The 11,982-nt window shown below is 42.1% G+C and overlaps 1 protein-coding gene across 1 annotated transcript; it reads left to right on the forward strand.

The window, feature by feature from the left end:
- Positions 1-37: 37 nt before the first annotated feature.
- Positions 38-9,690, forward strand: LOC144132854 (sulfotransferase 1C2-like). Its single transcript, XM_077665557.1, has 3 exons — positions 38-286; positions 3,813-4,289; positions 7,980-9,690. Exons 2-3 carry the CDS (start codon positions 3,834-3,836, stop codon positions 8,463-8,465), a joined length of 942 nt encoding a protein of 313 aa, XP_077521683.1. The 5' UTR covers positions 38-286; positions 3,813-3,833; the 3' UTR covers positions 8,466-9,690.
- The last annotated feature ends 2,292 nt before the right edge of the window (positions 9,691-11,982 follow it).

Raw genomic sequence — 11,982 nt, forward strand, 5'->3', positions numbered from 1 at the left:
AAGTAACACGTATTGCTTATCGCGCCATCCTCTAGCTCTTATCGCCGGCACGACGCCATGCATGAGTTGGCTGCAGCTTCCAAAACAAATGACCTCTTCCGACTAACGCCCAGCAGCCTCACGAGGGGTTTAGGTAAAGATATCACTATCAGCGCTCTCGCAGAACTGATATCGTCAGGAAAAATACGACAGGCAGGTAGCTGCGTTTATTTCCAAGTTTGCGCAGGCACCCTTCGCAGAAACGCGTGCTCAGCAGAAGTATTTGTGTCATACGTGGAATATTTAGGTAAGCAAGCCATTCCACAGTATTTGCAGTTAAGGCTATCCCGGACTACGGTAGCTGTCTCCAAGAGCAGTCGATGCTTGATGTGCACGTGATGTTCTCAAATGAAACCCGATTCGTGTATCCTCTCCAAAACTTACTTGATGAGTTTAATGATTCCCGGCTTTAACTTCGAATGCTGTGATTGTCTGAAGGGTCGTCGCTACAAGAATCATTGGGCAGCCAGAGATGAATAAACTTAAGCATAAGAGCAGCCAAAACAAAGTCCAGAATGTTGTAAAAGATGCAATTTTTTAAATGAGCAAGAATACCCCGTTGGCATTTTGCTCGCAAATTCTGGAAAAGGCTTCTTTAGGTAGTAGTAGTAGTATGGTGACCTACTAAAATCTGAATATATCAAACTGTATGAAGTTTCCGATTCAAAGTGTTTTGCGAACTAAAAATTGCCCAGACGTCAGAATATTGAAGAATACAGTGCAGTTATCAATCAATCAATCAAATCTTTATTTACATCATCCAGATGTTAGGGGCGCAGACAAAAAGCTCTCACTGGAGCTTGATTGCGCGCCTGCGCCCCCGTACAAGGTTACAGGTTTGCTTGATTACATATGTTGGCAGCAACTAACATAACAATTGCGTTTGAGGAAAAATAAGCGAGACACAACTGACTCGGAAAAAATTAAAAAGGAGATAAAAACAGACAAAAACAGGAAAAGAAATAAGATGCAAAAATACTGGTTTGTAAGACTAACAAAAAGCATTTAGCAATAATGGTAAGAGGTAGCTGAGCATTTGACGTCCATAGTTAGTTCGTATTTGGGGAATGAACCATTTATCGAGGTTTCTTATGGCATAAGTGTGTTCTCTAGGTGTTAGTTGAGACAAAGTTTCAAGAAAATTACGATAGGTATTACTTCTCCTATATCGTTTTACTAAGTTGACATTATATAGCTCGTGTATTGGAGTTATGTGGAAGGCATTAAAAAGGGGTTTTGTCGTAACGTCGCGGGGGATGCTTGCAATGCTTCTTATGGCTCGTTTTTGGATTACATGTAACCTGTTTCAGTTTGAGAGTGTAGTAGTTCCCCATACCGTGAAACCGTAGTTTAAAACGGAAGCAAACATGGAATTATAAAGAATTAGTTTCAGTTTTTGTGGCAAAAAATAGCGTAGTTTACTTAACACACCAGTTATTTTTGACAGCTTGTCCGCTGTTTCATCGACATGTGATGACCACGATAAATGCTTCTCAAAATATACTCCAAGGCTTTTTACGACGGAGACAACTTCTAAAGGCACAGACCCAATCCGAAGTGAAATGTCGCTATCGCACACTATTTTATTTCTTGGCCTAAAAAGCACGACTTTTGTTTTATTTACGTTTATAGATAGTGAGTTGACGATCGACCAATGATTTAAAAGATGTAAACACGTGTTTGCTTGTTCAGTCAGATTTTGTATATTGCTAGAGTTGTAAAATAAACTGGTATCATCAACATATATTATAAATGTTGGGCGTGGGTCAATGAGAACGATGTCATTATTGTAGATGATAAAAAATAGAGGCCCCAATATGCTTCCTTGCGGGACACCTGCTAAAACTGATTTCGGGTCGGATAATTTATTGTTAATTACTACTTGTTGTACTCGCTCAGATAAATAAGAGTTCAATATGTTGTGAAAAACGCCACGGAAGCCATAGAACTCAAGTTTAGCAAGCATTGTCTGATGATTAATAGAATCAAATGCCTTTGAGTAATCTACAAGTACACGGAGAGTTAATTGGTGCTGTTCGAAAGATTGCAGGATTATTTCCTTTTGAGTTAAAAGCGCTGTATCTGTGGAGTGGCCACTTCTAAACCCATGTTGATGAGGTGTCAATAAGTTATGTTTGATACAAAAGCTAATGATCCTTTTGTACAGCAGTTTCTCTAGGCATTTTGAAAAAATGGAGAGGATTGATATAGGACGATAGTTCGACAAGTTATTTTTCTCGCCACCTTTAAAAACTACTGTCACCCTAGCAACTTGCATGGCTTGTGGGAAAACTCCCTGCAGAAAGCATAGATTAAATATATGCTCTAAAACAGGACTAATTAGATCAATGGTATGTTTAATATGTTGAATTTTTAGATCATTTACGTCCATTGTACTACTCGTTCGGAGAGCAAGAAAACAGCTTTCAATTTCACTGCGATCCGTTGGTGATAAAAATGCACTACTGTGATTTCTAGATTTAAGATAGCTCAGGGAATCAGGATTATGTGCACTGCTAACTAAAGACACGAAGTAATTATTAAAAGTATCTGCTAGTTCTTTTCCCGAAAGTTTCTGATTTCGGACTAAGATTTCTAGCTCCCCGGGTTCCTGTTCTGTACGGTTTAGAACTTTATTTATTTCTTTCCACATGAGGTCGCTTCGATTTTGTACGTTACCAGAAAATAATTTTTCCATGTATTCCTTCTTGGTTTCTCGAAGAAATGAAGTTACATTGTTGCGATATGATTTAAATCTGGCTAAGTCGTCGGAAGACCTAGTTCGAAGAAACCGTTTAAAAAGATTATTTTTCTTTTGAATCATATTTAAGCAACGACGATTTATCCAGGGCTTGCGCGCTTTACTAGGCCTCTTAGTTGTTTTATAAGGGAAACATTTATTGTACAAAAATTTAGTGTGTTTATAAATGTGTCATATGCTTTGCTAGGGTCAGTTATTTTGTAGACGTGATTCCAGTCGACTTTTCGTATTTCATTACTGAAATTTTCGATAGTTTGTTTTGTTATGCACTGGTATGTCATATAGGAAGGCTTACTCTTTCGAAATGCCGTTGGCAACTCGACAAAAAGAAAAATTGGCAGGTGATCACTAACTTGCGCTAGTACCACTCCAGACTTGATAAATTCCTTTGACAAGGAATCCCCTTATTACCAAAAACTCCACCCTTTAGAGCATTCGGCCTTGATGGTATAATAAATTAGTAATAAAAACGATACACAGGAAAAGTAATTATAATTTATTATTTCGCATTCGTTTTCCAAGTGGTTGCCAGAGTGCCATTTGTCGCACCTAAAAGGAAGTGGAATAGCAAGATATTTTAAAATTTAATCTTGTAGCTACGGGCTCCTCAATCGCCGGGCGCCTCTTGAAGGCACATAGACGACCTTAATACGTAGCGTCGTAGCGCCAAGGACACTTACTTTTTCCCACATCTAAGAGCTGATGCGGGCTGCCCTGATGGTCTGCTACAATTGTCTAATTACAACCAGGCACCTTGCGGGTAAAGGTTGAAAGTTAATTAAAACGTTTTTTTATATTACCCAACCAAACTTACGCATTTGGGACGTCTTCCAGTGCTGTCACTACTATCAGGAATGGTTCTTTTACCTGAAAAGGTTACTTGTTAACATTACTTAATATCTTCCAGCAGATAACCCGTATTGTACATTTCGGCTATCTCTGTTTCGTTCGCAACCTTAGATGCGAACAAAAACCTGATACCTTCCATATCCTTCTCATTGTCTACCATCAGGAGAGAAATTCAAGCCGAAGAATGGACGAAGAATCATACAGATACGTTGACGGTGTATTTATGCACAGCTTCTTTCAAGACGACGCAATCCGTTCTGCCATCAGTTACAAGCCGCGGGATGAAGACATCATCACTGTAACCTATCCCAAGTGTGGGACCAACTGGACACAGTTCATCATCTGGAACATCTTGACCCGTGCAAAACCTTGCTCCAACGTGGGTGAATTCAGCCTGATGTGCCCGTTCATCGATCTGACCGGAGCCGAGGCAGCCGACAACCCTTCTAGAACCGGGTCCATCGTGACCCATCTTCCCATGAGCGTCTTTCAGCCAGTGGAGCACGCCAAGTATATCTACGTTGCCAGGAACCCTTACGACTGCGCTGTGTCGTACTACCACTTCATCAAGGGTATTACCCCAAAAACTGTCACCGATGTCTCCTTTGAGAGATTCCTCTCCATGTTTGTCGATGGAAAGGTGAGGTTTTACTGATGGCTGCTCTCATAATTTTAAACGAATTGAAAGTTAGCCTTATTGACGTAAAAAAAATAAATGGATGACGAAGAAGTGGAGGAAAAGGCGATTGCATGTCTAAATGAGCATCAACCACCCATGACGGGCTTAAGTATCTCATAAGGCATGAATAAAAATTTAATGTAGTTTTCGGACAGTGTGAGCGTACAAAACATGCTTTGAATTTAGGGCTTACCTGTTGACTGTGTCTCGTAGATGCGAAGTTTTGGCTTCTTTATTTTAAAAAATTTATTTGCAAAAATTGATATGAAATATGATTGTTGCCCTCAAATTCTTTGTTTGTTTTTTTCACGCTAAAAATTGAGCTGTGGTTTAGTCTTCCGGGCGTTGTTTACTGCTTTTAGAAAAATATTTTACGGGTAACTTTTTCATTTCGAATATAAACACGTTATTGATAATAAGGGTGTGACTTCAGTAAGTCGTGTACTGCTCAGGGTTTATTTCATTTGGCACAATATTAGTAAAGACAGTGCAGTGAGAAAGCATTAACGCAGCCAACGAAAACAACACCCTACACTTTGGGCTTATTCAAACGGATCGATCAGCAGTTCAGTGGAGGTGGTTCCTGCAGACTATAGCCCTGAATTGGAGAGTGAAGCGCACCCGCTGACGAATGTGTTCACATTTTTTTATTCTATATTTTCGGCAGAATAGGGATAAGCCAATTTACAATAATTTAAATGAGCACAAACCACATATATGCAGCCCGTGGCGCCGATCTGCCGCAAAAGTAAAGATCGGAGCGCCTGATCCAGAATGAGATAACTTATAATGCGATGCTTTTTGGAAAGATGCCGGGATCTAGTTTCTGCTTTATGACTCCGAACTATTTCGTGACAAGTAGGAGGTAAGCTATTTGATGGGCGGGAAATGCGCCTCGGTGAACCTTAGGTGGCGCAAGTCATATAGTGTTCCTCGTGTTGATAGGCCTAAAAAAGGAATTTAATGTGTTGTTTTCTGCTCCACATTTAAATGGGTCCTTTCTTGCAAATAATTCCGACAGCTAGGCTGGGATTTTCGAGAGAGCAACAGCGTGATTTACGTCCACTCAGCTCTCAAGTGCGCTTGTTTTGCCATTTTTAGTGCTCCCCTGCTAACTTGTCTACCGCCTGCGAAATAAAAGTTGCGGGCTATCATCCTACGCTTCAATGAAGGCGATTGTTGGTCACATCGAGTACGTCATGCTGGATTATGACATGCTCCGTTGGACTTCGCCACTTGAGGATTTTTTGCCGCACGGCATCTTAAACATAGCGACGATGGCGTGAGGTGCCACGTGAAAGCAAAACGTGCAGACCTCTGCCGTCGATAAAACTGAACGCGTCCACCCAGCTATTGAATATTCCCGTCAGTTTTGTTGGAGATTCGATAGGCAATGACGCATGCATCGGCCTATGCATAAGGCTTATACAATGGGTACAAGTTCCCCTGGCCTAGTGCTCGGCTTTATCAGGGAAAAATACTGGGGAAATGGGTCTTTCACCCCACTTTGAGCAAACGAAAATAGTTTGTGCCACGACGCTCTTTGGCAGCAGAAGCCCTTGCGCCATAAAAATTCCCTATCGTCATCGCCTTCAATCAACGCCTTCCCTCTGGTGTATCATGTATCGTCTCTTGGCCCTCGTAAAGCTATCTGAAGCAGCTTTTTAGTCAAGGGTACATAGCACATATGGCGAAATAAAATGAATTGAAGTGCCAGGGCCGTCCAGCCAGACCAGATATATCCGCTCAACATCTGTGGACACACCTGCCGGACAGTACTCTGTCAGGCCTGCATTTAATACACTTAATCCTGGACACAAGAACGCTAGCGAACCAGACTGTGTCTCTTGTCTCAAAGCAGGTAAATGCTGTAAGTATAAGCGCCTCTGCGTGGGCTTAAAAAATGAAAGCATAGCATGTAATGTATCGTCCCGCCGTTCGTTGCGTTTTTGCCGAAGGAAGCGCCTCTCGTAGAAGATAGGCACGGCGGCTTCGCTTCAGAAAAATAGGGGAGGCAAAGCGCATGCGTAGTGCTTCGCTGGAAAAAGTGCACTCCGAATGGCTCTTTTGTTCGCAGTGTAGCACCGTGTCGCGATAGTGGCACTTCAAGAAGCGAGATGCAACTGCTTGAAGTGACTCTAAATTTGCCAGTCCGAGATCCCCTAACTATATCCCTTCAGCGGGGGCAGGCAGTAGCGCGCTCATTGGTGAAAAGGCGCAGAAAAGGTGACACCGCCGGTAGGCTATTGGGACGAAATAGACGTAACAGGCCCATGAGCACGGCACAAGGGAAACGCAAGCGAAAGCACATGAGCAAATCACAAAACAGGGGTTATGTGGCTGCGTGACAGTCCCTTGTTTTCTACATTCCGCGCTTCTTTCACATAGTATTTTATTATTCTACATTTTTCCGTGCAAATTACCACTATATCAGTATATAACTCATACATTGCAGAGGGCAAGTTTTCTCCGGCAGAAAACCCTGCGTAAACTTGGAAGCGAACAGGGCCACCGCGTAGGTTTCCGCGGGCTGCCTGCCCACACTTGGGTAACGACTTTGTCTCTACCTCTAGGTCGGTCTCGCGGTTTATGAGGCAAAGATTTCTTGTTGTTTTTGAGTAAAAACACCTCATAATTTTAGCTATCTGTTTTCCCTGAGCAAGGAGCCGTCACCAAAGAAGTGAATATATATGCAGGTGTGTTATTAGTTTTTGGTTACACAGACAAAATATCTTTAGGTTTTCACAGAAGTCCACACAAACGTGAGACTTTAGGAATAATTTGCCATATGCGCTTGATATTCTTCCTTTCTGTTAAGTTGTAACCTTCGATTTAGCGAACGTTGAAAGAAAAAAAACGCAATCATTTCCAAACCTTGTGCACTCACTGGGTGGGTGAGGTTTTTGTTTGAATTTTTCTCAGACAATTTAGCTTGAGATAAACAGGAAAGGGGTGTACCTCTGCTGATGGCTTCTGCGGTTGGTTTCGGCGTCAAATAAAATATTGTATAAAAGAGTGAACAGAAGTCAATATTTAAAAAGATGCCCAAAAATATTTCCGCCTTGGAAGCAGCTTTCTTATTTGGGTAATTTGTTTTAAAGCGCTGTATTTAGATCATTTCGGTATGACCTTTGTGAGAGACGATGCACTTCCTCTACCGCGGTATTTGTGTCTTCATGGCACAGCTGTAAAATGAAAGGCAGAGTGCTGACATCAAAGGGAAGCTACGAACAAGCTCTTTGTGCAAGTACCTGTATACTTTCACATTGTTTGGGAAATAATCGGAAGCACACAACTCAAGCACCGGAGTTAGAGGAGGAGGCAGAACAGTGGATCTTATTCATTCAAGGTGACTTACAGAAACTAGTATACAGGTGGAGCAAGTATGTCACCACTCGTGTGGACTTAATCGAATTGTTATATGGGAGAGGAAAAGAAGAACGTTCAAGTTTTGTTTTCAAGATAGCATATTTCTCTGCTACAAAAAGAAAAATAAACGTAGCGAAGGAGGTTAAACGCAGTGATACCTCTTGAAAGTCGCAACAGAAACTGAATATATTTCAAAGCGCTGTTATGTCACGCCTGTTTCGGCTCAAGTCGTTCACAGTTATACGTTAAATTACGAACACTGGCATTTCATTTTCTTTACAGGTTGTTTATGGCGACTACTTAGACCATCTCATCCCTTGGTACGAGCGGAGGCATGATGCCAATGTTCTCTTCATTACATATGAAGAACTGAAAAAGGACACCAGGGAACAAGTTCTCAAAATCGGGGACTTCCTCGGTGAAAAGCACGGCGCGGCGCTGCGCCAAGACGAAGGGCTTCTGGATAGGGTTATTGAGGCTTGCAGTCTGGAGAAGATGAGAGTATTATTGAAGGATAAGCCACAAGACAGGATAAGAAAATTGGTTGAGACGGCAGAGGAAAAGAATCAGTCAAGCGAGCTTTTGAAGAACTTGCCGGAGCAGGAGGTAGAGATGCACGAAGGTGTTGGATTTGTGAGGAAAGGAATTGTGGGCGACTGGAAGAACCACTTCACTCCTGAGCAGATCGAGCGAACCAAGGCTTGGATTGCGAAAAAGACTCAAGGAAGTGATGTGATGACTCTCTGGAAGCATTGTGGCCTGCCGTAAGAACTCGGAAAGAGCACGGGTCTACCCACTGGCCCAAAGTGAGCCACAATCGCTACCTCGTGCTGAAAGCAGGAGAGTGCAAAGGCTAGGAGAGCAAAGATAGAGAGTAAAGACTAGCGCGTGCTACAATAACCCGGGCCTATCCCGAACGCAGTGCTATACCGGGCCAACACGTGCCGTAGTGCTTAAAGCACTCCGCCGCATTCCAAATATGTTTAACATCTTGGGTCCCAATAGGACCCACAGTAGATATTACCGACAACGATACCAACCAACCAACCACTCTCCGCACTCGTCTGTTTCATCTTTTGCAGACCAATATTTATCGAAGCATGTCGAGTTGTAGATCAGTTACGTTCTTGCCGCGGTTAAGTGGAACCTTGCTCCATAACCTGAATTTGCTAAGCGTTAATGATATACATAGATACCAGCTTTGTAAATGTTTGATTCGTGGCAAACTACAGCACAATAATTATCTCATTAACCTTGGTGAGTTGGAAATCAAAGAGCCATCGGTTTATAATACGCGAAATCCCTTATACTGGAAAGTAGAGCATTATCGAACTAATTATGCAACACAATCTCTAAAATATCAGATACCAACTCTTCTCAACAATTTTCTTCAAGAAAATATAGACATTCTTAACATTCACCTCAAACATTTAAAACAACTTTTTTTTTTCCTTCATGATAATTCACGACACTATTTTTGTAATGTCCTTATTAGTTTTATATCTTAAGGAATGTGCAGCTGTACCATACTTTTGTGTCCGTATCGCTATTTTTAATGCTCAGCGAGTAAGAACCTAACCGTTTTTTTCTTTGTTTTCCTATGTCAAATGATGTGCAAGACATTTTTATGTGCCTTCATTGCTTCACGTCATAATATGCTGTGCTACTCATGCTCCTTCCGTACCCATAACTTCTTCATTGTGTACATTGTCGACTTGGCCTATCACTGCATTTTGTGTTTGCTCCTAACCGAAATTTGTTTTTCTTTTGCGCAGATACTTGAATCTATTGTACATTTGTAACTATTGTCTTCATTATTCTTTGTTACTAGTTTCTGATCGGTGTTCTGTCTGTGTTCACTACTGTTTTGCCTTTGAGGGGATAAGGCCTTAGTCAAGCTGCGCAGCTTTTTGCCTTATCTCCTCCATTATATGTAATGAAAGACCAATAAAAAAAAGCAAGACTACCTGACCGGGGTGCAAGGATTCTGTGGAAATAAGCTTCGCACTTCATATATACTAAAATTCATTAAAGAATAAAATATTTGCCTGTCTTTAATGTTACTAAATTGCTTCCTTTTCTCAGCCGACCACAGACAGCACTTCCTCTCTATAGAAAAACATGACTTGGGCTGGTGGGCATGGAGGCTTATTTAAGGAAAACCCGCGAACAAAACAGCGCGAAGGATTCCCACACATCACTTCGTGCGTCACTTCGTATTTTTCGACGCGCTTTGTGCGCTGCTTTTACCTCCATGCCTTCCCAGTGCTTCTCTCCCACTTAGCTTTTATCTCTTTGTTGCACTGCACATGACATGAGCAACAGTGACGGCCAGTTCCCAGATTTGGTATGTCTTAACATTGCATGTCTACTGATTTCAAGAAGTACTTTGATTTGGGCTAGTTGGTTCATATCTTGAAAGAAGTTAGGACGGCGCTAAAACGACAAAGACAAAGAGGCACGAACACAACAGGACGGGCGCCAACTTGCAACTTAAGTTTATTGCACCAAACCCCTACATTTTATGCATCAACTGAGCCGTATCACAACAAGCTTATCACACAACAAAACGCAATTTCTTCAATAGTCAGAACATCGGAAGTAGGCGCTACTTTTACAGACCAGAGACGCCTTCTGCACTATCCACTTGATAACAGCATTATTCTTACTTTATAAGTCCCCAGATTAAATGATTGCGCAACCCACATGAAAGCAATTGATCATCCAAATGATACACACACGCTTGGGCAAGGAAACCAGCGCGCAAACTCAACAATCGTGATTTAACACAAAGAGTGAAAATGAAAGAATGACCAACAACAAACGCGGAAAATTTGGTGGACATGAAAACTTAAACCTTCGGGGGAACCTCCCAGCGTCAATGTACTATAATTATCGTCAAAAATTAAAAACCTTTGAGAAAACCCTCAGCGTTTAGGGCTTGTATTGTGAAGCATACCTGGAGTAAATTCTTCTACCGTTGCAGCCATGGAAGGTTGCATAGAGGTCAACTTTTGCGTAATGGCTTGCTTGTCGCTTATTATTTCTTATATATGGGTCTTTAATGAGCGTGTTTTTGGACATGTTAATTTAAAGAGGTGAAAGCGAATTCTCATTGCTTTGTTTTAATTAAAAATGCCGCGTTGCCACATAGTTCACCGAGTATCCAAGACGACTTTAAAAACTCACTCAAGCAAGCCCAACTCGCCCATTTCTCCATAGCGCTAACAACGAAAGTATGCTATTCGATGGCACATTGAGGTTTTCAAACATTAAGCACAATACATTACTCCAAACTAGGGACGCACACAAAAAACAGAAGCATATAAGTATGCAGAGAAGCTGATAAGTAAGGCGCATAACATAAAGAGGAAAATTTATTACTTCCTTTACGGGACGTTTAGTCAAGGGTGCCACAAAGCCTGCGACGTTCCTCGTGCGGTTCACCAACCACAGTCAATGAAGTGGCAGTGGATCAGCAAACTATTCCTCCCAATGTGCAGTGACAGTGTGGAGGTGGCTTGCGATGTTGGATAGCCTTTCGCATATCCACACATTGTGGTAGAATGTGAAGGGTTCCTGGTTGAATGGGCACTCTGGTGCCAAACTGTCTTGGTCAGTGGAGAACAGAAGCAGCGATTGGGGAAAGTTGGGAATGTGCACGAAGGGAATGGTTATGGTCATGCTCACTCATCTATGTTGGACCTGTCTGCCGAATCGTCGGCTCTAGAAAATTCGACGCAGAGCAGAAGCGCCCTCATTTCCCTAGGAAGGCTAAGATGCCCTGAGGAGGCCGACTGTGTCTTGGCTCACGTGGAGGGCCAAACATTTCGACAGAACTGCCTGTCTGGCTGGGTTTGATAACTCATAATAACCTATGACACGTCTCTAGCAAACTTTTTACTTTAAAAACACAATGTTTCAAAATAGCTCCGTCATTCTTCAAAGGTGACCGGGGCTGTGGCTATCGTCTTTAATTACAATGAACGAAAGAAGGGATGCGGCGATGTGAATGGTACGAGAGTACAAGACGACGTTGACACTGGGGGTTGAGGCTGTGAGTCAAGTTTCCGGTCTGTGCGGTAATGGTCGCTTGCGCCTTTTCTTGCACGTGTTTCGCGAGTCCTGCAGGGTTTGCACTTCTTAAATACGGTTGTCGGTACTTGCGTGCACAGCGTGTGCTTAAGTCGATGACGGCCTTTTGGTACGGACCACATGACAAATAGCTGTTAAATCTGACGACGGCTAATAATTTATCTAATATTCAATAATCTTCGGTGGTTGT

The sequence above is a fragment of the Amblyomma americanum genome, chromosome 5 (genome assembly GCF_052857255.1).
Source record: "Amblyomma americanum isolate KBUSLIRL-KWMA chromosome 5, ASM5285725v1, whole genome shotgun sequence".
NCBI lineage: Eukaryota > Metazoa > Arthropoda > Arachnida > Ixodida > Ixodidae > Amblyomma > Amblyomma americanum.

Coding starts and splice junctions, on each gene's coding strand:
- LOC144132854 (XM_077665557.1), top strand. CDS start 3,834: ATGGACGAAGAATCATACAGATACGTTGACGGTGTATTTATGCACAGC. Junction 4,290..7,979: donor CCATGTTTGTCGATGGAAAG/GTGAGGTTTTAC, acceptor TTTTCTTTACAG/GTTGTTTATGGCGACTACTT.